Source organism: Oreochromis aureus, linkage group 22, assembly GCF_013358895.1.
Source record: "Oreochromis aureus strain Israel breed Guangdong linkage group 22, ZZ_aureus, whole genome shotgun sequence".
NCBI classification, from domain to species: Eukaryota; Metazoa; Chordata; class Actinopteri; order Cichliformes; family Cichlidae; genus Oreochromis; species Oreochromis aureus.
The window spans coordinates 19,466,315-19,492,347 of record NC_052962.1 but is presented as its reverse complement, the minus strand read 5'-3'; the positions used below and the strand labels follow the sequence as shown (position 1 = coordinate 19,492,347).

At 40.1% G+C, this 26,033-nt stretch overlaps 2 protein-coding genes across 5 annotated transcripts; one reads left to right on the top strand and one right to left on the bottom strand.

Moving 5' to 3' along the window:
- Positions 1 to 539: 539 nt before the first annotated feature.
- pip4p2 (phosphatidylinositol-4,5-bisphosphate 4-phosphatase 2) lies at positions 540 to 17,287 on the bottom strand. 4 transcript variants are annotated; one of them, XM_039605860.1, is made up of 9 exons: positions 17,220 to 17,285; positions 16,708 to 17,033; positions 11,519 to 11,667; positions 9,001 to 9,107; positions 8,204 to 8,327; positions 7,502 to 7,576; positions 6,618 to 6,670; positions 3,249 to 3,339; positions 540 to 1,963 (listed from the first exon to the last, which is right to left on the bottom strand). In XM_039605860.1, exons 2-9 carry the CDS (start codon positions 16,811 to 16,813, stop codon positions 1,820 to 1,822), a joined length of 849 nt encoding a protein of 282 aa, XP_039461794.1. In that variant the 5' UTR covers positions 16,814 to 17,033; positions 17,220 to 17,285; the 3' UTR covers positions 540 to 1,819. The 4 variants fall into 4 exon arrangements, with proteins under 4 accessions (XP_039461794.1, XP_039461795.1, XP_031585290.1 ...); XM_039605861.1 differs by lacking the exon at positions 3,249 to 3,339 and having other exon boundaries at positions 17,220 to 17,287; XM_031729430.2 differs by lacking the exon at positions 7,502 to 7,576 and having other exon boundaries at positions 17,220 to 17,277.
- si:ch211-57n23.1 lies at positions 14,199 to 25,753 on the top strand. The gene is made up of 4 exons (XM_031729472.2): positions 14,199 to 14,470; positions 19,850 to 19,913; positions 20,430 to 20,988; positions 25,294 to 25,753. Exons 3-4 carry the CDS (start codon positions 20,441 to 20,443, stop codon positions 25,433 to 25,435), a joined length of 690 nt encoding a protein of 229 aa, XP_031585332.1. The 5' UTR covers positions 14,199 to 14,470; positions 19,850 to 19,913; positions 20,430 to 20,440; the 3' UTR covers positions 25,436 to 25,753.
- The last annotated feature ends 280 nt before the right edge of the window (positions 25,754 to 26,033 follow it).

Sequence of the window (26,033 nt, the reverse complement as noted above, 5' to 3'; positions counted from 1 at the left end):
GCTTTTTCTAGTGTAATTGTCTCTTGGAATTTCCTCTGTAGTTTTCATTTTGGTTCTGATTTGGAGGTTATCTCATTGTTGCACCTGTAAAGTGCACCAGCTACTTCACTGAACAGATCGATATCACATATAACATGGTTTTAAAGTTAAATAAATAGATTTATCACTGAGTTTTCAATTTAAAAAGAAGAATATGTCTTACCAGTCACAAAGATGAAATGAGAAGGGTCATGTCTGCTTTGATTGGCAGGTGTTCTGACACCAGTAGCTGAATGACTGTCAGGCCTCACCTCTGCTAATGTGAATCCTTCAATTATTTGTACTGTTGAAGTCTTTAAGAGCAGTTTAATGCAATTATCTCACAAATAAGATCGTTGGCTGTTTGGTCCAAATTGTCCAAGCAGTTTGTCACCATTATCGAGTGAAATTATATTTTATTACTCTGTTACTTGGCATTAATTAACAGATCTGTGTTCTTACAATGTACTTGTAAAGCCAACAAACAAACAAACCAGCACAGGCAAGTTTTTTTTTTTTTTTAATTTTATTGATAAATTATCATTTTTAAAAAGCCCCACAGCCAACTTTACCTTCTAGCTCACGCTACGTACATACTCACTTACCCAAGTACTGAATTTGAACTATGTACAAAGTATTTCTTAGTATTTTCTGCTTCATCGTCATAATCACATTCAAAACAAGGTTAGGAGTTTGAACTGTGCCCACCGGTCAAGGTCAAGAGATAGGATGCTGAGTTAGCGTATAGCAATGCTAGCTAGACAGAGTTCACTGGAGGTTAAAGAGCAGCGATATAAGCGAAGGGGGGAGGGTTTACATTCTAACTCACAGGCAGAAGGAGCAAAGACAGGAACATCATGGGCTTCAACTACCTCTAAAACTGGAAGAGAAAAAAAAGTTGGCATGCAAACGTGAGTCACCATGTTTTGTTTTGTTTTTTCGGATCATTTTGAGAAGGTAACGGTGAAAAGCTTGGGGACAGAGGACCAGGAAGCTTCATCACAACTCAAAATGGTTATTGCTGTAGTGAGTTAAAAGCTGCATGGCACAAAGAAATGATTAAAAAAAAACAAGCTCCTGTTGATCTGACATTTCCTGACTAAACAATGGGAAGCAAAGTTGGCACACGTGGGTATTTAAGGATAATTTCTCCTCAAAAATCAACATTTTCAAGAGTTAAAATCATATAGCAATACTATGTCAGTGTACACAGGCATGAGAAATGGTTACAATGCAGTATGAATATGCAGCTTTCTGCAGCTGGACATTAACTAGCAGCAAAACAACACAATTGCATATAATTGTAGTGCAATGGGAAAACTGTTCTTAGGTTGTTTCAATTTGGTCTGGTCGGTAACGAGAAAAATCAAGTGGGTGCAGTCACGTCATTCAGGCTGCTGAAGAAAAGAAAACTGATCCAAAAATCCTAAACCCAGCCAGTCTCTTGCACTATAATTTCTAAAATCAGCATGTGAACCAACTAATTCAGGCATTTATCAAGAAAAATCATTTCAATTTCTTAATTCTGTACTTTCAAGGATTTTAGGAGACTTGGACTGGATTTGAGTCTCAGTGGACCGGTACAGGACTGACTGACAGGCAGTAGGTTTGTTCAGTAAGTCAAAAATATTCCAGACACAAACGGAACATGAAGAAAAATCACCAGCATACTCTTTCTCGAACAAACTCCTGTCCATTCACTCTACAGATGTTCCACTTCGACGAACATGACTGAAATCTGAGCAAGATGAAAAAACTAAAAGTGAAGTTTTGTTCTTCCAGCCGTGCACATGTTCTCACTCTAGGCGAAGCTATTCTCTGGGTAGCTCACTTTGATAGCCCCCCAGTAGCAGGCTCGTATCAGACAGATGAGGCCCAGCAGATAGGCAAATGCCCAGGACACGTAGGTGGCGTTGTAACGTCTGGCGAAGTCCCGAGTGCCAACCTATAATTACACACAAGAGGAGAAGGAGGAGGAAGACAGCATGGAGGAAATCAGGGTTACACCTAAAGAAATACAGATCATTGATTTGTACTTAAAAAGGGCCCTATATGCATTTTGTCAGATTAGGCTCCAGTCATAAAAGGCTAGAGATCAGTGGGCGACAGCCTGGCAGCAAGCAGGCGCTAGGGGAAAAGTGTATCCCCTGACCTGCTGCATGTTGGTTGCAGGCAACTGATTGTAAAGAGGGGTGCTGCACAGAAAACCTCCTCGTGTTAGCGTTGGTCACTTGTATTTTGCCGTGGCTGCTCGTAGTTCATCAAGTTATCTGCAAATCCTTGCTAATTGCTTTCTAAGCAGGAGTGAAACTGGGAAACCTGAAAACAGACACAGCTACCCTCACAGTAAAAGTTGCATGTTTTTAAAAACATGGTGCCTTCTGATAAGGCACAACTTTTACTTTCAAGGGGAATGGTGTCCATTTATGATTTGTACAGCACCTTTGCGAATTTCACTACCACTCAGTGGTTGGTTAGCGACAGATAAGTTGGCGTCTTCCAAACAAACTATAGGAAACTGCTGCAATCTGTTAGCAACCAAAGCAGTGAAAAGGATAGTTTTTGGTGCTGCACCTTCTGTAACTAATATCACCCAGCCAAAGACAAAAAACTACTCCAACCAACCGGGCAATAACTTTTTTTTTATTTGGCCAGACTGTGAGACCATACCTCAGGTGAAATGCAAAAGCTCATTATATTAAATATGATTTTGTATGCATTTTTGGAAATGCATTGGATGTTTTGTAGATTTGTCACTTTTATCTTTCCTGTCATCTCTAAAACATATATACATTTTTCATTTTCTCAGGTCACAACACCAGTGTCTGATGGAAATTTCCAGATCTTTACTCCCATTCATAAAGTACACATAAACAGAAATGCTCTACACTGAAGTTTTTCTGTGACAAATGGAAGGATTACTGACATTTTCTGCAGATATTTGTGAACCCCACTGCGTGATGCTGCTGAAGACTTGTCCTCTAGCACCTCCACATGGAGGGAGTGAATTGTGGTTTAGAGTTTAAAGTCTCAACAACTACTGCTGTGTCATGAAATATGATGCAGATCAGATTCTCTTTTCGTGACGTTTTGCTGTTTTACCTTAGTTCACTTTAGCTCAGTTACATCTTGCTTGTACTGAGCTAACTTGGTGGCTTTTTTCCATTTTCATTTTCAAAAGAGCGACTTACTTGGATAGTATCTGCACAAACTGATCAAAGCGTACTTACTGTTAAACCCACTCCAATGAAAATGCAGATCATTCCTATAGTTATATAAGCACAACAGCGCCTCCTAGGGAGCGCACTGCCAACGGAGGATCTGCAGAGAGAGATTGATAGAAGAAAGAAATTGGGGAGAAACATTTAGAGGGTTTCCACACTGATACAGACTGAAACATACAAACTACATTTAGATGCTACACTGTCTTATTTATTTTTTTATTTTGTAATCCAGTGGAAGTCCCCAAACATTGTCCCAGTGATCTATCTTCACCACGCTCTGATGATAAATCTGTTTGCCAAAAATCTCACTTCCTTTTTTAAGTTACACTTGAAAACACTCCAGGACGGTCACATGTCCAGCTCCAAACAACCTCCACTCCATCCAGCCTCTAAACAAACACAGTTCAATTCCCTTGAACCAGCAGACTGGCATAACTTTACTATAATTTTACTTTCCTTCCCCCACTCAGCTCTCACATGCCTCTCATGTGACAGGACTGAAGCATTCTTCAGGGATCACTGGCATTCAGATGGCTTAGGGGTGCCTGGTCACCTGATTTACTGCCTTCTACTTCTTTTTCTACTGCATTCACATCCCCTGTTTCTTTTACTAGCTGTTTATTCAGCGAACTAGAACCATCTCTTCATTTTAGTAATGCAGACAGAAGAAGGAAATTACTACTGTTTTATCTGCTTAAATTAAGGGGACTTCTCTTTGGAAAGGTGTTACTAGAACAGAGGTTTCAGTTCCTCAATGAGAATTAAGGGAAAATATTTAGCTCAGCCTTTATGTCTGTAATAAAGAAGGAAAGGGGGTTTTAGGATGAGAGAGACGATGATGGGAATTTTTGGAAGAGCTATGAGTGGTAAAAGTATTGCACAGAGATAATAAATGAAGTTCACTGACTTAAAGAACTACATAGAAAAAAGCATTGTACGAGACGACTACACAGAAAAGGGTAGAAGTAGTGTCATGTTATAGTTGCTGCTTATCTCACCATCACTGTCTGCATCATCTCCACCTCTCTGAGGTGACCCCTCCTCCTCTCCTCAGCCCTGTGACCCTCATACCACTAACATTACATGTGAGGTCAAACTTTAATACGTGTCACACGTCTAGATTAGCCTTGCTTACCTCCCCTCCCTCTTCCAAGAACTGCAAATCCAGCCCTCTAAAGCTTTGCATCTCAGTGAATTTAACCATAAATTCAATAGATAACCCCGCACCCTCTTTTTTTTTCCCTGGTATTCAAGTGTTTGATTTCATGGTTGAGTCATACTAGACCACAGTTCTACATGGCGAAGTGTTAACGCTTATGCAGAAGTGAAATGTCCATGTTTTTTCCATTCTGCTTTTTCTCATGTGCAGTATGTCTTGATGCTGAATTACTTCTCCAATAAATACAGATAAATAACTTTAAAGTAAGCTTTGTGGGCATTTTAGTGTAACAACACTGTACTTTATGCTTTACGCAGACTCAGCTTCACTCTGCTGACCAAATTTAGATTTTACAAAGCTCAGTGGGTATAATGGATCATACCGATATATTTGCATGTGTTCACTAGTTGGCTCTATAGTGTAGTGGTTTACACATTTGCTTAACACAGGATGTCTGGTTCAATGCTGGGACGAGACATGAATGCGTCTGGGGTTGCATCAGGAAGGGGATCCTGCAATTTAAAGTTATTTTCTATAAGCTCCTGTTTGGGGCAGGCTCCTGAAAGTTGTTACTTTCAGCTTGCACGTTGTTTTCAATGTTTCTGTGTACATTATGTGGACAAAAGTCTGTCTTTACAAACAATTGTGATAGAATGAGTCGTTCTAAATTCGGAGAGCGGTGCTGTAATAGGATGTCACAGTTGCAACAAGTCAGTTTGTGAAATTTCTTCCTTTCCAGATATTTCACAATTATCTGTAAGTGATGCTATTGCAGAGTGGACGTGTTTAAGAGCCACATGAACTCAGTTACAGAGGGATGTCAACAAACACTAAGGGGCACGGTGGGTAAAAGTCACCATTGCTCTGCTGACTAACTTCAGAGCTGTAAACCTCCTCTGGCTTTAACATAAGCACTAGAACTGCATCCCAGGAGCTTCATGGCATGCGTTTCCATGGCTAAGCAGCTTCTGTAGGTGTAACTGATACTTTTGTCCACATAGTGCTTTTAAACTAAAAGCAGAACAAAGAAAAAATAGAAAATGCAATTGTAATGTAATAAAATGCAATTTGAGCAAGCAGACTGCAGTACCTCTTTCTATGAGGCATGAAGTAAAAATAGTGGCTTCCTTTCTGTAACTGCAAAATCATGAAGTTGGAAAAAACAAACCAGACATTTTCATAGTTAACGGGCTAACCTGACAATTTTCCCAGATTTAATTGGAAACGGACATCTGAGAATAAAATGTAGTTAACACTTCTTTTTTTTTTTAACTTACTGTAGTTTTTAAAGCAGAACTGCATTGTGCATCACACAGCAGAAATGAGGAGAAACACATGGGAAGTTTACTTTCTCAGCAGAAGAGCAGTGAAGCACAGCTGATGTTCACGCACCACATGAATGAGTTCATTCAATTCAACTTTATTTGTATGGCACCAAATGCCAACAACAGTTGCAATAATAGAAAGAAAACCACAACAAACTATCAAACTTTGGGTTTATCAAACAGAAGATTTAGAACTGTTACAATGCCAGCTGTGAAGACACTGGTACAGCTGTCTATTTGAAGGAAAGTGAACTTAATGTTTTTTTTTTCTTCCTGAATTTTACTTTTATTTTATATGCTTGTTTTGTTGTTTTTTTTTTTCCCCTCCTGTGTCACCAGGATGCCTCCTGGGTGCCTCCAAGGTGAGGTGTTCCAGGTATATCCCACCAGGAGGCAGCCCAGGACATGCTGGTGAGACATGTATGGGAACGTCTTGGTGTTCCTCCCCACCCTGCAACAAAGACTAATTCACTCATTCATTATGAAGATAAATATACACATGTGACAGGGTCTGGAGATGCCGTGGCATCTGTCATGTGTGCTCAGTGTGAATCTGCTCTCCTCTGAGAAGAAAATGGGGCTCCAGTGGTGAACCTGTTAGTTCTGGTGTTTTCTGGAGAGTGCCTGTCAGGCTGCAGAGTGCTGGGCTGTGAGCACAGATCTCATTAAAGATTAAAGACTGCATTTTGGCAAATGCCACAGTTCTTTTGCTCTCTGCATGAACGGCCTACTCGAAAGTTCAGCTTTATGCTACTAAAGCATGCAGAAACCATAAAACTCCCATTCATCAAAACTTGCTTTGTGCCTACTGATTCAGAATATAAACATGCAGATCTCCATTTAAAGCGACTGTGTGAAGGGGAACTCTGTGTGAAAGTTTGATGGACTCACATTTTTTTGCAGTGGGGACACTTGGCTAGCGTGTTAAATCGAAGCTCCATCCACTGTGAGGGAATAAAAAGAAATCAGCATTTTCATTTAAACTTTAACAATTTCACTAAGAAAATTTTCATTTTAAGGCACAAAGAAAACATATACACGCACAGAGACACACGCATGCACAGGCTCACAGAAATGAAATGAAACACTACAATCTTACTCTTTTTAGAATCAACAAATCAGCAAAAGGCTTACTGGAAATGATTTGAAACAGTTTTAATGAACCGTCTAAATCTATCCTGCACTCTTGCTAAGTTAGCACACAGAGTCATAATTCGTTAGTTGATATTTCATCTAGTGTTAAATCACTCCAAATCATCTTAATTCAAGGGTCACACTGAAGTTAAACATGTGACTTTTGACATCTGGCTTCAGGTTAGAAATGAAAAATAAATAAAATACCTAAAGGTAAGCAAGCGGCAATAAAAAAGAAACAATTTAGCACAGACTTCTAGAGTCTAATGCAGGGGTGGGCAATCTCAGTCCATGAGGGCCGGTGTCCCTGCAGGTTTTAGATGTGTCCTCGAACCAACACAGCTGATTTAAATGGCTAAATTAGCTCCTCAACATGTCCTAAAGTTCTCCAGAGGCCTGGTAACGAACTAATCATGTGATTCAGGTGTGTTGACCCAAGGTGAGATCTAAACCCTGCAGGGACACCGGCCCTCGTGGACTGAGATTGCCCACCCCTGGTCTAATGCATTTATTTTTTTAATTGATCAAAGCTCTGCTCAAAGCCAGATGTGCACAAAGTCAGGGTAAATTAGGCCACAAATTGAGCTGGAGCAGGTTAGGCTGTTGTTAATAAGTCCACCAGTAAGACCAGCTTTCTCAACCTGTTGTTGTGCTGGTGGAGAGCCATCACTGGGGAGACCAGACATAGGCTGTGATGTCCTGGCGTCCTCACTGCCCTGCAGATGCCGCAAGCAGCAATGTGCAGATGTTAAGAGGAAAACAGCACTGACTTTATTTTTCTTACATGCGAGTCTGTGTCACACTGACTCAGTGGCTCAGGTTGTGTACATAACCTTGCTTATGTGAAATATTAAATGCATGTGTGACATGTTACACTCATCCCAAACATGTCAAATGCACTGATAGTAACATCAACAAAGAGTGGCAGGAAGCCAGTTTCATCCGAGATTAGAAAACTCTGCAAAAAGCAGGTTGAGAGCACGTTAGAGAGGGAAACTTGTGTGGAAAGGTGCGGCCACGCTCAGTCAAGAGGTACTCGGGATGTTTGGTGAGCCAGGGAAGGAAAGAAAACATGCAGAAAATCCATGCCAGCCACGCGCAGGTGTCTAATTCTGTGCTTTTAATGAATAGCTGACCCCACATAAAGTACAACTAGCTAGCAGACAATCCTTCAGCAATTTCTCTATTTACTGCAGTGGTTTTAAATCCCTTTAAACATGAATATATGCCAAGGCTCTCAAAAGTATATATATATGCACGTACCAACAACAGCACAGCAATGAGATTCTGCATTAACAAGCCTGTGCCTGACTGAGGATGGTTGTATTTGCAGGTTTACATACTAGGAAGGTGTTGCCACAGTGGCCACAGACCACTCTCATTCCCTCGGGTTGGATGGGCAGCGCTGGCTGGGCGGGTTGCTCCTCGGGGATTACCATCACCGGGCTCAGGTTGATAATGCGTCTGCTGTCAGAGGAACCAAGAAGACATTTATGATTAATAATAACTGATATAGATAAATATAAAACTCCAACTGGTTCATGTAATCAGCGAGTCTTGTTTACATACTAAGGTTAATTATGGAGTTCCACAGAGTTTCATGCTGGGATCAATTCTTTTTACATTATACATCCTTCCCTTGGACACTGTCATTCGAAAGCATAGGATACATATGCAGCTTTATCTATGTATTAAGCTAGAAGACACACACCAACTAGTTAAACTGCAGGAATTTCTTAAAGACATAAAGACCTAGATAACCTCTAATGTTTTCCTGTAATATTCTTCCTATTAAAAGTGAGTTTTTCCTTCCTACTGTTGACAAGTGCTTGCTCATAGGGGATCGTCTAATTGTTAGGGTTTTCTGTGTCACTGTAAACCTACCTTGGAAAGAAAAGCGGTTTTTTAAAGACATTTCACCTCTCATCCGAGAAGCTTCTTACATCTTCAAGAAACTTAGAGAAGTCCACACGTTTTTCTTTCCAAGCTCCTTGGTCTTTACCTTACCTTACCTTGAGCGACTGTTTGACTTGTTACAGAGCCAACATGTTGCCACAGCCCCAGATCCAGTTTTGAAGCACTGTGTGGCTTATTGCATCACTGGGGTAAAATCATTTGAATGTTTCTTCTTGTTACCTACCAGTTTGGTCGAGGACATCCTATCCTTCTGGATGTGTCTTTACAGATGAGCAGGCAGTTGCAGGGACACCGCACATACTTTTTCCCTGTGGGGGGATTCTTAATGGGCTAAAAGAAACATAAAAAACTATGAGTTAAAACTGCTATGCATAGAAAAGTTTTGGTTTCAGTAGTAAAGTACAACTCCTTTAAGCAAGTTTCTTCTGATTGGCTGCACCTGTTGAGCACGTTTGCATGGGGCTACAAAGCTGTGACCACATTGGGGTTACTGGGCCCACTGACACCACTATGATCCAAAAGTTGAGAGTATAAAAAATGTTTTTAAATGATGAATTAATTTATTAAGGGAAAAGTTATTCAAACCGACCTGGCTCTAAGTGACAAAGTAACTGTCCCATAAACTTATTAACTGGTTGTGCCACCCTTGGCAGCAAGAACTGCATTCAAGTGTCTGTGATAACAATGAGTCTTTCCCACTGCTGTGGAGGAATTTTGTCCCACTCTTCTTTGCAGATTTTTTCTTCTTTGCCACATTAGAGTTTTTGAGCATGGACAGCTTGTTTAAGGTCATGTCAACACATCTTAACCTGAGTTAAGTCCAGACTTTGACTAGACCCCTGCAAACTTTTCATTTTGTTATCTTTGAACCATTCAGACATAGTCATTGTCCTGCTGTATAACTACAGTGAGCTTAAGCTTCAGGGTAAAAACTGATGATTAAGCATTTTCTGGTAGAGAACAGAATTCATGGTTCCATCAATTATGGTAACTTGTCTTGAAGCAGCAAAGCAGACGCAAACCATCACACTACCACCACCATGTTTGACTCTTTATAAAATGCTGTGTTAGTTTTACAACAGGTGTAACTGGACTCAAGTCTTCCCACTTTTGTCTCATCAGTCCACAGAAGATTTTCCTAAAAGTCTTGGGAATCCTCAAGAAGCTTTTTTGGTAAACGTAAGATGGTCAGCAGTGGTTTCCTCCTTAGAATTCTCTCATCGATGCCATTTTTGTCCAGTATCTTTCTTATTGTCGAATCATGAACTATGACCTTAACTGAGGCAAGTGAGGCCTGCAGTTCTTTAATGTTGTTCTGGGTTCTTCTAAGACCTCATGGATGAGTCATCTGTGGGTTCTTGGACAAATTTTGGTAGGCCAGCGACTCCATTTGTGGATAATGGCTCTCACTGTAATTCACTAGAGTCCCAAAGCCTTACAGATGGCTTTATAACCATTTCCCAACTGATAGATGTCAATGATTTTATTTCTTAGTTGCTTTTTGAGATCTTTTAGCCTCACTTTGTCAGACAGGTTCTATTTAAGTTCTGTCTCTATTCAACATTTCTGCCAGTAATCAGGCCTGAGTGTGGCCAGTGAAATGAAACTCAACTTTCCAAATAATGTTGTTAATCACAGTTAAAACATGGTTTAATAAGAGGAACAAGTACTTTTTCACACAGGGTCAGGTGGGTTTGGATAGCCTTTTTCCCTTAATAAATGAAATCATGACTTAAAATTTGCATTTTGTATTTACTCAGGTTATCTTAATATTAGACAATGATCTCAAACATTTAAGTGTGACAAATATGCAAAAACAAAAGTAACTCAGTAAAGAGGTAAATACTTAATCACAGAATTGTAAATATAAAAAAAATAAAGTCAAAGCATTGTAGGTGCACTTTAAATCCAGGGCTCTCACAGTAGCATCACCACAAGCACAACCAGTAAAGAATGCACTGCTTTAAATTTAGCTCATCCACAGTTCACGTTATACTTTGACAGAATGAGCAGAGCCTGGGGAAGAATTCTCTTCTATTTCAGATCTTCTGTATCCAGCCATCATAGCAGACTAAACCCTCTTAAAAAGGACATTGCAGCTGGTGTCAACAACTGTAACAGTCAATTACCAACATAAACCACCATCCTCTGAATGAAACCATTACAAACACACTTAAAAAAAACCACCCAAATATTTCAAGTGTACTTTTTTGTGCTGCCTGTGTAATTCAAACAAAACTTGGAGAACCTCCTGGCTGAAATCAAGTTCTGATCACGTGACTCTCTTACTTTATATTTACAGTAAGATACAACAGCTCGAGGCCAGATGCTAAACTGTGCATCGTTTTGGTGCAGAGTAGCATAATATAAGATGTCTGTGTGGATGGATAAGCACCAAAAATATCAGCTGTGCTAATGGAATTTCCCACCCGAGCGCTGGTGATGACAGTCATCCATTCTCCCTGCACTCCTTGTCGTACTGGCAGCCTTAGGCCCTGATTAATTTGTTTGAATGTCAACATCAGTTTAAGCGATAAACACAGGCAAAGAAGCAAAGGTGGGGGGAAAAAAGCAGTCCAAAAGTGGGCACTGAAAGTCAATCAAAGATTCTTTCATGCAAAAATGTGCCTGACAATAAAATTCAACAGGGAATTTAGGCTGTAACAGATACAGAGGAGATGAATGTTGAACTGTTACAGTTTTAGTTTGTCGACACCTGTGATGATGTAGCCTCCACTTACTGTAGCTTCATTGCAGACAGTGCACTTGACCACGTGCTGATGCAGCTTTCCGTCCAGGTTGATGAGCGACTGGCAAACACGGCAGTTGATGACAGGCACACCGCCGGCATCGGGGCTGGCGATGGCTGTGTAAGGAGGAGGTAGTTCGGCTTTGAGAAGAGGAAGGCAAAGCACACAACACACAGCCAGCTGTTAATGGCATGCATCTGGAAAAAAGCGGCTTCATGAACAAAAATTCGGCTTTGTGTGTCCAGTTTGTACTTTGGAAACAGAGAATAATTTTATAGTACCTGAATATTTCCACCTAAACTTGAAGGTTTTTGGTAAAGATTTTTTTCTACTGTTGAATTAGTTGAATAAGTCGCCAAATTAAACTGGCTGGCATTTACAGACAAGATTTTCTCTTTATGTCTGTAAAACCTACTGTGAACTGACCACAGTGGCCGCCATAATGACCTCTGTACTGTTTAATCCCACATTAACCTCGTGTATTTAGTCTGTATTTCAGAGTTTTAACATTTAATCTACAGGCTTGCACCAGCCACTGCCTTTACTACAACAGCTTTGCTGCATATTTAAAATTCTGCTTGTCTCAATTCTGTAACATAGCTAAAGCCAATAAAATCTGTAGTTACACAATTAACCATAATACCTCTATCAGTTTAATTTTAATTAACAGGAGCAGAGCTTTAAATAAAATGTGAGTATACACTAATTACGCCATCTATATTCTTAAGCTCTGGCACTGATGGGGCAGCTGAAATCATATTTATATCAATCAACATTTAAATACTCATTCAGATGTCAGTCACATTTTTTTAAACTAAAATGCCAAAATAAATTTCCTCAATCCAGATGTAATATGTAGAGCTGCTGCTCTTCCTCCTCCATGACAGGAAGCTAAATATGTTTAGGCACCGGAGAAAAAGTGAGGACGCAAACATGCTTTCTGGATTCATGACAAGCTTCTTTCCAAAAAATATTAACCATCTATATCGGAATATACCGTCTCTTTGTTTGGCTTCATTTACCTGACTGATGACTCAGTGACACAAAGAAGCCATCCAATCTAACAATCGACTAATTATTAGAATCTTAACCTGCCCTGAATGAGATAATGGCGTGGGTCGGTGGGTAAACGTGCTTGGCTCCGACATTTAGAGACTCTGAACCGGTTGACACCACAGGGACAGATGGGACACCCGTCTACATTTGGACGAACCTGGCTACGACTACGACGCGAGCACGCCAAGACTGGGCACTCCCACTGAGTTTCAGGCAGCAGAGTGGCTCTTATTACACAACAAAGCTAAATCCTCCTCTACTACGCTTTGTTAATCTAAAATGTAACACAGTGCGACCAGATGGAGAATATTTTTTATTATTCCATAACACCTTAGGATTAAATCTAAATTTTTGCTGTGTTAGTATCCACCCCTACTCAGTCTCAGGTCTGTTTCTCCTCCTCTTGCTGCTTTGTGTGTCTTAATGCAATGTCTGACACTGAAGACAGCAGCTATAGGTTTTCACGAGGAGCCAGAGGAAAGACGAGAAGACTCTGCTGCAACCACCACCAACGCCACAACATACAGTTCTGCTTTAAGGGTATCGACTCGATGACTTCACTTGTGGTTTGTGGGATAGAATGCCAAGCTGAACATCTGGTATTCAGACACCAGCAGCTCTGGAGACCTTTCTGTGTGGCCAGAAAAAAATAATCTCTTTAATCATAAAATAATTCTACAGTTTTACCGACACTACAATCCGTCTGGCCATCCCTCACTACAGCCAACATTTTAGACTTAATCTAAAGTCTTTAAAATCTGGCAACAAATTTGAGGGTTAATTTGAAAGAAAATCTAGTTATCTCCTAAAGCAGCTAAGTTAGTAGACATTTAGTGCATGTGTGTAAGACACAGTATAAAAATTGCAAACAATGTGCCTTAATTACATCTATGTTTTACACTATTACAATAAATTATTAATCTAAACATTTTGGTTACGTTGTGTCTAATCATTGGGTTTTCTTCTAATAAAGTGCTGCTCTGATTCAGATGATAAGTCCGCTTTTATCATGTTAAGATCAATGTTATTGTACCGTGTCTCCTGTTGTGTTCATTTACTAAAGGACAGCATGTCTCGACAGCTGATCTCTTTATTCCTGGAGGAGTCTTTCCAGGCTGGGCAGTTCTTTGCCTCAGTCATCTTGGCCAATTATAACTTGGGCAGCTTGCACCTATGAACAGTTCAGCCAGATATCAATAAAGCTCCTCCACTCGTCTGATTAGTGTTGATCAGTCAGACAGGGCATTGAGTTCGGCCGGCTCTGTTTGCAAATCTGTGACTGATGACTGCAAATATCATTTCTGTTTATTTTAACTAGACTGAATTACTTTTTCTCTTCCACTGACCTGTGATAAAGACTCATCATTGGTCACATTAAGTCACATGTTCTTGTAACCCACCCACTTCCACACAGTAGCTGCTCTCTCTTTGGAGGCAGTTCTTTAATGGTGGAATCAGCAAGTTAATATTTTTAACTTTGTGTTTTCATGATAAACATGACACTGAGAGTTTCTACTACTAACAAAACAAAACAAGATAACAGTGTTTTTTTAATGAGAAAGTGAAGTAACAGATTTTTCATACTAATGTAACTGAATTTATATACACTTGCCAGACACTTTATTAGGTATACCTTTCCAGGATTTTATGGGACCCCTTTTTTTTGCCTTCAGAGCTTCCTTAGTTCTTCGTGGCTTCAACAAGGCGCTTTCTCCATGGTGTAATGTCCATATTGACATGATGGCATCACACAGCTGCTGCAAATCTGTCGCCTGCACAGTGAACTCACTGTCATGTTCAAGAAATCTGTTTATGGCATTGTGTGTTATCCTGCTGGAAGCAACCATCTGAGGCTGGGTACACTGCGGTCATAAAGCGATGGATGTGGTCAGTAACCTTACCATCTAACACCAAGTCTCATCACACAAGTCAATGTTTTTCCAGTCTTCTATTGTCCATGTTTGGTGAGCTTGTGTGAACTGTAGTCTCAGTTTCCTGTTATTAGCTGACAGGAGTCTCACCTGCGATGATCTTCTGCTGCTGTCGCTCATCTGCTTCAAGGTTCAAAATGTTCTGCATTCAGAGATCCTCTTCTCCGTATCTTGGTTGATTGCTTTTTTCAGTTGCTATTGACATTCTATCAGATCAGGATTTGTTCTCACTTTCTGACAAATCTCTGTAAATTGTAGAGACGGTTGTGTGGGGAAAATCTCAGTAGATGAGCAGTTTCTGAAATACTCAAACCAGCTCGTCTGACTCCAACAACAATGCCACATTCAGAGTCACTTAAACCACCCTTCTTCTCCAGTTTGATTCTCAGTTAGTCGTCTTCATGTCTACATGCATCAATGCACCGAGTTAGTGCCATGCAACTGGCTGATCAGATATTTGCATTAATGACCGGTTGAACAGGTGTACCTAATAAAGTGACCATGAGTTGCTAACAAGAAGAATCAGACCTTTCTATTTCGGTACTGTAATAGCAGGGTAACTGGATCTCTTCATATAAAGAAACCTGTTAACATATTTGCTGATGTTTCATGACTTCACCTTGGACTAATTAGTCCTGATAATGTGAAGCTGGTAAAGCTTCATTTTAAACGAGGCAGACCGTTTGTTTTTCTTTGATTATTTTAGGGCAAAATTAAAAAAACAAGCAGCAGCCACTGAATTTCTACCTGCTACTACAGAATCATTTCAGTGAACACAACAAGTATTACATGGATATCATAAAAATTTAAATTCAAGCCACAGCTCACTTTAGTGCCTTAATGCAGCTGCTCATTAGTCAAAGCAGCGTCACAGTCATTGTGTTTCCGGGAAATGTCACAGTTTTGGCATCTTAGGATCAAATTAATCCATTTTACAAACCCACACTGGAATTAGCCAATAATCCAGTCTGCAGAGAGGGTGGAGGGAGAAACTGTGTCACTGTGTTAGCATCCAGCCAGGCTCTCGCTTCCTAGATTATTACAGTCCAGCATTAAGAGTTTAATCCCGTGGTGAAATATGAATTCTGTGGGATTAGACGTCTCGAGAACAACAAGCACTTCTCTCTCTCTTTCTCTCCTCTGTTTGTTTGAAATTGGCCTGAAATGCTCCTTAAACTGATTTACACGGTCAATGAGTCCATTCATTTGCTGCCGACCATCCCGAGCTGCTGCAAAGCAAAGAAACGTTGTTTCTGTCAGGCCGCTGACAAAAACTTAGAAGCGGAAACAGGGGAAAAAAAGTCAAATACCACTGAAAGTAGCACTCAAAATCTAATCCTCAGACAAGAGAATGTGATCTGAAGTGAAAGTAAAGCCTGAATCAATATTTAATGCCAGCAAAACACAAGGAGGGCTCTATGTGAGATCATGCATTTTTGCAGCTCCCACAAGCACTTTGCTTCGTCTTTCTTCTTGTGGAGAAGAATAAATTGAGAATTTGAGGAGATTATATTCAGAGCAAAGGTCAGTGCAGACAGCTGCTGCCAGTCCTGAGAACAAGCACTGTGGGCTGTAACCTACATGTTTATGTTTTCTGCTGTATGAAAGCTGCAAATCATGCAAGAAGGCTCAAGCTCGTCGCTTACAGTGCATTCACCATGCAAACGAGCAAAACTCACAGCTGCCATCATTAAAACAGGAGAATACGACATTTAACTCGTGTTGCATTATTTCTCCCGTAAAGGGCACACCTGTGGGTGCTTTTGTTGATCTGCAGCTGGACAAAAGGATGCTTCGCCTGCCTCCATCTGCAATGCCTCAGTGCTCCCACGTCAACATTCAACCTAAAATCTACTGAGGCTTTGCAGAGCTTCAGCTCACACCTTTTTTTTTTTCTTTTTTTTTTTTGCTGGCCAAAGTCACGGCAGGCCCCAGTGAATCGTGATGTAGAAATCTCTGCACTGAAAACACTGTTTGATGCTACTGCTGGTATTACCGCAGGCCTCTTCTACATAACCCACTGCTCCAGTTCTCACAGTGCAAGCTCCACCTTTCAGTCAGCTGCCGACTGATTTCCCAGCAATGCCCTTGCCTCGCCTTGCTGCAGCTTTATTTACGCACTCACACAAACTCGATACGCCCTGAAAATGATTCAGCATGCAGGCGGCGGGGTGCTGCGTGTGGCGTGTTTACCTCGGGGACTTGAATCCTGCAGGTACGGGGGAGCTGTCGGGGTCACATTCTCGGAGTTGGGGCCCGACAGCAGCGGAGATCGCTCGTCCATGCCGTCGGAGGCCATGTCGTTGACCGTGATAAATGACGGGGTGGCTCCTGGCTGCACCGAGTTTTCCCTCAGCACGGAGGAGCAGCCAGAGGCTGGTTGTTGGTGCCGACTCGCTCCGGTCCAGCAGCAGCAGCAGCCCAGCTGACGGCAGCCTGGAGGGGGGAGGAGCTCCGCGGTGGTCCCCGCCCCTCTAAGATATGGCCCCGGGCATGGGCAGAGTTCATGCTGGTGCACACTGAAGGAATTTTTTAATTTTTTCCTGATAAACTGCATTGATTTAAAATGCGTTGTTCCCTTTAATACCCCAAATACAGATTTATTCATATTTAAGCCTAAGAATAACAACAACATTAATGAAATCCATACGTGACGATAAAGTTTGAGAGTTTAAACGGTGGGATAAGAAAAAGCAGCAACTCACAGCTGTTGCCGCTAGATGTCACCGTGGGATTACTGAGGTCCGGGGCAGTGCAGTCAGAGCACGCTCGCACCATATTTTACTATTGTCAGGTTCACACTACGGAAGCGTAGAGCTACGGAAGCGTAGAGCTGCCACCCAGGCAAAAGAAAAATAGAAGTATATCACGTTATAACGTGAAAAGTTTATTGTTCTAACAAGATACTTTTCATGTTTGTACAATATACTTTTGACGTTTGAACAATATAATATCACGTTATTACAATATGCATAATTATCACGTTCGTACAATATAAATATATTGTACGAACGTGATATTTATGTATATTGTAATAACGTGATATTATGTTGTTCAAACGTCAAAAGTATATTGTACAAACATAGTATATTGTACAAACATGATAGTATATTGTACAAACATAGTATATTGTACAAACATGATAGTATATTGTACAAACATGAAAAGTATCTTGTTAGAACAATAAACTTTTCACGTTATAACGTGATATACTTCTATTTTTCTTTTGCCTGGGTGGCAGCTCTACGCTTCCGTAGCTCTACGCTTCCGTACTACGCTTCCGTATCACACAGCAAAGTCCCGCTGTGTTGTGTTTTTTATGTAGACCAGGAGTGGCAAACTCATTTTACAATATGGAGGACCACGAGTACCAAAATTAAGTAACTGTTAAGCATACCTGCCGTTTTCTGCCTGTGTAAAGATGTTTAACTGCACTTTTAATCCCATTTAATACAAGAATAAGAAGTGCAGTTATAATGGTAAGTCTCAGTACAGCATTGTACATGATAAAGGAATGCTGCTGCAGTCAATGAAAGAAATCATTACAGAAAACTAAAAAAAACTGCAGGAAAAGGTTCTGATAGCTCACTGCTCAGACTGTCCTGCAATTACAACCACAAGAGAGTCATAAAATAATAAATCATCATTTAAAAAAATGTTGGTCCTTTAGAAATGCCTTTATATTTGTCTATCTATTACTTTAGTGTAGTATGAATTGCAAAAGAAAAAACTCTGGGTATTTAATAGCCTCAGATATAACAACCCCCCAAAATAAATAAATAAACATACAAGTGATCAGGGCTTTTGCCAGAATTTTCAAAGTATTGTGAGTCAGATTTCTCTTTATTTCAGAGTCAGTTTTGGACTTCGCTTTTCACTGTATTTACAACATTTGGACACAATTATACAAACATGTGAACCACACAGATGGCCTTTATAGAGCCGACTGTTCATACTATAAACAGCACTCCTTTTTCAGTTTGACTGAAAACGATACACTTTCTCAGTTTAAACATCTGACGACATGTTTTCCAGCATCCCAAATTTTTCAGAATTGGGATTGTAAAATTTAAGCTTTGATCTCTCTCACTGAAAAGAAAAATTAAAAATAAATCACAATATTTTCCAGCACACATGCTCATAAAGTGAAATCTTTCCATACCCGTGTGTTTTATTGCATCAAGGGAATAATAGTGTTGGTTTTTCTCTCAAATGTGCCGTTTGTTTCCAGACAATCCAAACCACGATAAAAGCTTGTAAAAATGTATATTTCTGTGTGTAGATACTTTTTTAATAAGGTCAAAGTCACATTAGATCACTTTTTGGTGACAACAATAGTATAAAGATACAAAATTACTATAAAAGTAGTCAACTCTTACAAACAGATCAAATAAATGAAGTGTTACTGAACCATGTAAACAAAGTGGAATTAATATTTTAACTTTATTCGGCTTCTTATTATTGTCATGTTATTTTTACATTTTACTAAAATACCCAGTGAATACCTTTAAAAACTTTACTTTGCGAGGCAGCAGGCAAACTTAAGCTAAACCAGTGATTTATGGCATAAACAGGACCTCATGGTGGTGTAATGCTTTTAAGTCCCACCCTTTTTATGTTTTACAATTCATCCTCAAATTTAGTGTTTGTTTTCAGAAAACTGCTCGTCATTCCCCTTAAATTGCAAAACCCTGGCTTGTTTGTGCCAAAATGTGTCCCATTCCTTGCAGCTTATGTCAGGGTGAAAGCCTCAGGCTGTGTAGATCCACTCTCTGGTCATTCAAAAAACTCGCTAAATAACTACAGATGCTCTGCATGAGTTTTGAGCTCATGGACAGTCTGGGTACTTTTTGAAACTCTTTTCTCCCCAGTAACTTCAGGATAGCATCGTGTTCAAGTGTAACTCAGGGATGGTTTCAGAACAGCTAGTTTAAGAAGCAGATTTGGTGTTTTAATTCGAGCGTGTTGCTGTAGCTGTTTAGGATGTTGTAAATGGCTCATAAATACAGCATCGCACATCCTTCTCCCCCTGCCACTCAAATCAAAAAGTCTTCACAAAAGAAGTAAAGCACAAATGAGCATAGAAAATGAAGCTCACACAGAAGTAAATACACTTCAAAGCAGGGATACGATGCAGAGAATGGCGCTCTCTCCCTCCAGCAGGGAGTTTTTACTGTAACCCACACCTCACATGCATTTTACAATCTCCCATCCCATCCCCTTCCACTGAGGAAAAATCCAAGCTCCTGATTCTGCTGTTACCGGGCCAGTAAAAGTGATTCAGATTGCATGTAACAGTCTGCAGTGAACGACTCATTTTTTCCGACGGCTGCAGGCACCAGAGGAGCGCCGCTACGCACAAACAGAGACCGCTCTGTGCTCTGTGCTCTCTCTGTAAGGTAAGACCGCTGAACAAAAGTCAACTTAAAATGAAAATTCAGATTACATCCGTAAAAAAAAAACCCCCCAAAAAAACCATCGCGGTGATCTGGAGTTCAGGATTTCCTTCAGTGATGCGTTTGCAGTTTTGATTTGTTGCCAACTATGACGCTACCCAAACTGAGGCAAATTTCCGGTTAAACTGCAGGAGAAAAAACACAAATGTATGTTCTCTGGTTTTGTACAGGATTTATTTTTTGGTGTAATTTAATAAGAAATTTATTTAAGCTTATTTGCTATTGAACTTAATAAACTTCATGCTTTTATTTTGAATGTTATGTCATTGAATGCATGCAATCAAGAGGTCTCAGTGTTATTTTTCATGTTTCTATTGATCAGTAGAAATTTCTTGCCCTTCACACAGTAGTTTTCTCTTGTACATGAAGCTTAAGTATGAGAATACTTGATAATAATCATAGTGAATGGATTTTCTCTGGTGATTCCTGCGTGTCTAAGTCTTTTTCTTTTTAATGCAGTCAGTTTGGAGATGCTCCAGGGGACAGTGAGCAGGGCTTGGCTCTGCCTGTCCTTCTGCCTCCTGTTGGGGATCTGTTCTCCAGCAGAGGATGGAGGACCAGCAAGTCCTCCTCCTAGTTTCCCCCCTGAGCAAGGGTCAGGGGAGTTGGATTTCGAGGACTGGGAGTGGGGCTCTGGATCGTCTCTTCTGCACCTGCTCCACAGCTTCCCCGCTGACAGCCCCTTCACAACAGAGTCCTCAGAAAAGCCAGTCAACTGCACACAGCGCTTCTGGCTCCCTCCATCATCTCCAATCTGCTGGGAAAACATAGCAGGACCCAAAGAGTTTGCCAGGTCTCGTCTGCTTGTTCTGCAGAACAGGGCGGCCCTGCAGGCGGTGTCCACCTCCAGCGGGGTGGAGGAGGGAGGGCTGTCCTACGACCACCAAGCTAGAGAGGAGGTCCAGGGGATCCGATCAGACCACCAGAAAGTGACCGAAACTATGCAAAGCATGGAGACCGTGTTTGTCTCTCTGGCAGAGAAGAGGAAAGAGGGCAAGGAGCGGGGTGTCTTTACGAGGTAAGAAACAATAACAGTGGAGAATTCATTTATCAGCTTTGTGGGAGGAATAACCCAAGATCAGCTGGTGGGTGTAGAGGTGAATACTATTAAATAGGCTATATATATTATTAAAGTTTTAAATGAATAAAAGAACTCTGTAATTTTAGAGTGGGATCATGTCAAACCCCATGAATTAAAATTTACATCCACCGAGGTCTTCAAGGTCAATTTAATGATTTATTGGTCAAAAACCGACAAAAAGCCTTATAACTTAGAAGCTATGATTCTAAGTGTGGAGTGTATTGTCAATATATAGAAACTACTGTATAATGATTTAAAACATGTCATACTTGGCCTCTGACCTTGCCCTCAAGGTCTATGGATTGATCTGAAAGTCAAAGTGATTAATGCTACTATAGTGGACAGCAATTCAAAGGCTGTTTTCTTGTATTTGTGTCAGTGTTGATGGTATACTTGCGCATAAACCACTACACTGGACGCTGATGTGTCACTACATACCCTGCCACCCACTGGTCATTTAATGTTACTATAGATGTATGACATGTTTCATTGTAATTATTGTTATTTAACCGTGTCATGCATGAATTATGACAATCTCAATCAGGATTTTTTTCTTAAGTATTTTTATTCATCTTTTCATGCCTAAAGATGAATAAAAATACTTAAGAAAAAAATCCGGATTGAGATTGTCATACTTCATGCAAGAAAGGGTTAAATGTCTTGATGCATGCTCAATCATCCCAACTAAATCCCAAGAGGTTCAATTCAATTCAATTCAATTTTATTTATATAGCACCAAATCACAACAAAAGTCACCTCAAGGCGCTTCATAGGTACAGAGAAAAACCCAACAATCATATGACCCCCTATGAGCAAGCACTTTGGCGACAGTGGGAAGGAAAAACTCCCTTTTAACAGGAAGAAACCTCCGGCAGAACCAGGCTCAGGGAGGGGCGGGGCCATCTGCTGCGACCGGTTGGGGTGAGAGAAGGAAAACAGGATGAAAGACATGCTGTGGAAGAGAGACAGAGATTAATAACAGATATGATTCGATGCAGAGAGGTCTATTAACACATACTGAGTGAGAAAGGTGACTGGAAAGGAAAAACTCAATGCATCATGGGAATCCCCGGCAGCCTACATGTATTGCAGCATAACTAAGGGAGGATTCAGGGTCACCTGGTCCAGCCCTAACTATATGCTTTAGCAAAAAGGAAAGTTTTAAGCCTAATCTTGAAAGTAGAGATAGTGTCTGTCTCCCGAATCCAAACTGGAAGTTGGTTCCACAGAAGAGGGGCCTGAAAACTGAAGGCTCTGCCTCCCATTCTACTTTTAAATACTCTACGAACAACAAGTAGGCCTGCAGTGCGAGAGCGAAGTGCTCTAATAGGGTGATATGGTACTACAAGGTCATTAAGATAAGATGGGGCCTGATTATTTAAGACCTTGTATGTGAGGAGCAGGATTTTGAATTCAATTCTGGATTTAACAGGAAGCCAATGAAGGGAAGCCAAAACAGGAGAAATATGCTCTCTCTTTCTAGTCCCTGTCAGTACTCTTGCTGCAGCATTTTGGATTAGCTGAAGGCTTTTCAGCGAGTTTTTAGGACATCCTGATAATAAAGAATTACAGTAGTCCAGCCTGGAAGTAATAAATGCATGAACTAGTTTTTCAGCATCACTCTGAGACAGGATATTTCTAACTTTAGAGATGTTGCGCAAATGGAAGAAAGCAGTCTTACATATTTGTTTAATATGTACGTTGAAGGACATGTCCTGGTCAAAAATGACTCCAAGGTTCCTCACAGCATTACTGGAGGCCAAGGTAATGCCATCCAGAGTAAGAATCTGCTTAGATACCATATTTCTAAGATTTTCAGGGCCGAGTACAATAACCTCAGTTTTATCTGAATTAAGAAGCAGAAAGTTAGCGGCCATCCAGGTCTTTATGTCTTTAAGACATTCCTTGGTGTGTGTTACCTGGCTTCACGGATAGATAGAGCTTCGTGTCATCTGCATAGCAGTGAAAATTTATGCTATGTCTTCTAATGATGCTGCCTAGAGGAAGCATGTATAATGTAAAAAGAATTGGTCCTAGCACCGAACCCTGTGGAACACCATAATTGACCTTAGTGTGTGAAGAGGACTCTCCATTTTCATGTACAAATTGGAGTCTATTAGATAGATATGATACAAACCACTGCAGCGCAGCACCTGTAATACCTACAGCATGTTCTAATCGCTCTAATAGGATATTATGGTCAACAGTATCGAACGCAGCACTAAGGTCTAGCAGGACAAGCACAGAGATGAGTCCACTGTCAGAGGCCACAATAAGATCATTTGTAACCTTCACTAAAGCTGTTTCTGTGCTGTGATGAGCTCTGAAACCTGACTGAAAGTCTTCAAATAAGCCATTCCTCTGCAGATGATCTGTTAGCTGTTTGACAACTACTCTTTCAAGGATTTTTGATATGAAAGGAAGGTTGGAGATTGGCCTGTAATTAGGTCTGTTCATCTGGACGTAGATGAACAGGAACTCACTTCACAGTCCATTGTTCATTAAGTGGTGCTAGTTTCAGTCATTATGCAATGTACTGTTTATAAGGTTGTGGAAACCTGCAGTCAGCGGAGAAGAAGTCACTTGGAAAGTGACGAAATGTTTCTCCCACTGAAAACGCTACGTCCAGATGAACAGAATCAACCTTTTGGGATAGTTTTAAATGACATCACAGGCATATAGAGAATGATATACGATAGCTCCTTCAAAATAAAATAAGGTCAAATATTCATCAAAAAAATGCCGTTTATCTTTAGAACTTCTTATCGTAAATTCTCCTGCTTCTCTCCTTTGTTTGTATTGGTAACATTCAGGAAATTATACTGCTTATGAGCTCATGTACATTACAGTAACAGGTTCTAACCATTTAAATATACAATCATTTGAATGCATGTACAATATTCCTCAGTAAGTTTTTTATAAACAAAATACATCTTTGATCTGAAACTTTTTCGTCTTAATATTTATTACTAAACATTTAAACTAATTTTACTAAACTGTGGAATAAATGCTACACATAAATAAAAACTAATAAAAAGGCATTGTGGTCAAAATTACATCAAGTTTATTCAAATTAGTAAATAACAAAAGCCTGGTTTTACACTTGTTTTTATTGGATTGCAAATTTCTTTTAAGAAGAACAGAGAAAACAAAATAAATTTATGGAAAACAGAATATTATTCCCTCAAAAGTAAATACTTCCTGCAACGTTGGCTGCCTCGACAGAGGTTTGGCTCTATGTGCTTCTTATTTCTTTATTTTTTCTTCCTCTTCTTTAATTCTCGTGGACTATTAAACAGAAAAGTAAAAAGAGGGAGACACAGAAAGGGAAAAAGCTAGAGAAGCAAATCATATATCTATATTTATTATATTTTATAGCTCAAGTACAGCCTCTGTGATTTATTTCATTATTTTATAGAGTATCTGGATGGATGTAGTTTTTCTCATCTATACTTAACCTTCTATTACAGTGAAAAATAAAATTATGAATGAAAATGGTTTTTACAACCACACCACAGATGGGGATTATCACTTCCCTTTAATACCCAATAGAAATATGAATCTGATGGTGCTTCAGGCTTCTATGTATTTTCGTAATGTTTAACTCATGTGGGAGACTTTCCGGTCTTCCAAATGGTATCCGTCCGTGTTTGTCATCAGCAGTTTTCCTTCTTTTTTTCCCTGTTTTCTTGCTCTTGTGAAACCACGCCATGATGTCTTCCATTGCTCATTTTAAAATGCAGTGTAGTACTTGGTTTAATGCAGAGAAAATGAATGCTTATCCCCTGATTTCTTCTTTAATGATGCAGAATCCGGTGCTTTAATCAGGGCTTTGGCATATTTATAGACAGACTTCATCTACTGTACTTAGAGCCACGTAGTAAAGAAGTAAAGCAGCTACATTTCCAGCTGGGCTTGGATCCAAAGAGTGATCCAAGCCCAGTTGTCGGGGGTTTGTCCTAAATTATTATTAGTGAGGTTCTGGGGAACCCTGGACCAGTGTTTTATTGGCCCAAAATAACCCACTGCCTAACATGCTGAGTGAAAACAGCTTCCAGCCAATCTGAGTCATTTCTAGTATTTTCCTGCACACATCTGTCTGGACATCTGGTTGAGACGAGGCTCTGGCACAAATATAAATTTAAAGTATGGACATTTGGCTCTATTAGATGTGAGCATTTGAGGGAATTGTTCAAATTTGACCGCTTGTCAGGTTTGCTTGTGATTTTTCATCCCATGCAGCATGAAGGAGCGTCTCGCAAATACGAGGGATGCTCTCGAAGGCAGAGACCACGTGGCTAACCACCTGGAGGAGAAGTTTTCCACTTTGGAGGCGACACTTCTCAATATACAGCTTCGACTTAGAAAACTCATCCATCACTGACGATGCTGGAAACCCCTTATTTGAACTGTATTTGTATGATATGAATGTCTCATAACGATGTAGCCCATGCATGCATGCTCAGGATGAGTGTAGTTTGTAATGAGAACAAAACACACTTGATTTGCACCTTATTATGTCACCAGCTCGCCTGCCAAAATAAAACATGTAACCAAGATTCAGCAGAAATGAATAAATGTTACATTTTCTTGGAGTTCTGATGAACACAAAGCTGTAAAGTCTAGTTTTACAGTCAACGTTTGACATAACGGAACAAAATGAACATTGTAGCATTTCTTAAAATAAACACATTACACCACATTACTGTTTATTTAATAGAAACTAACCTATACTGCAAAAACATTGTATAAAAAATAACTAAGCACACTCTTATTGCTTCCATAGGAATGAATAGGAATAGTAACAGCAGGTGTGAGAACCTCTATAAAAGCAGACGTTTATGGTGGTCTGAAGTGTTCAAGTGCATGTTTACACAATGCCAAGGAGGTAATACATCAGCAACAGAAGCGACTGCTGCCAATTATTCTGGGAAGGGCTATAAGGTCATTTTCAAAAAATCTGAATACCATCACTCTTCAGT

Coding starts and splice junctions, on each gene's coding strand:
- pip4p2 (XM_039605860.1), bottom strand. CDS start 16,813: ATGGCCTCCGACGGCATGGACGAGCGATCTCCGCTGCTGTCGGGCCCC. Junction 8,328..9,000: donor GGATGTCCTCGACCAAACTG/GTAGGTAACAAG, acceptor TTCCTCTGACAG/CAGACGCATTATCAACCTGA. Junction 3,340..6,617: donor TGTCCCCACTGCAAAAAAAT/GTGAGTCCATCA, acceptor CTCTCTCTGCAG/ATCCTCCGTTGGCAGTGCGC.
- si:ch211-57n23.1 (XM_031729472.2), top strand. CDS start 20,441: ATGCTCCAGGGGACAGTGAGCAGGGCTTGGCTCTGCCTGTCCTTCTGC. Junction 20,989..25,293: donor GAGCGGGGTGTCTTTACGAG/GTAAGAAACAAT, acceptor CATCCCATGCAG/CATGAAGGAGCGTCTCGCAA.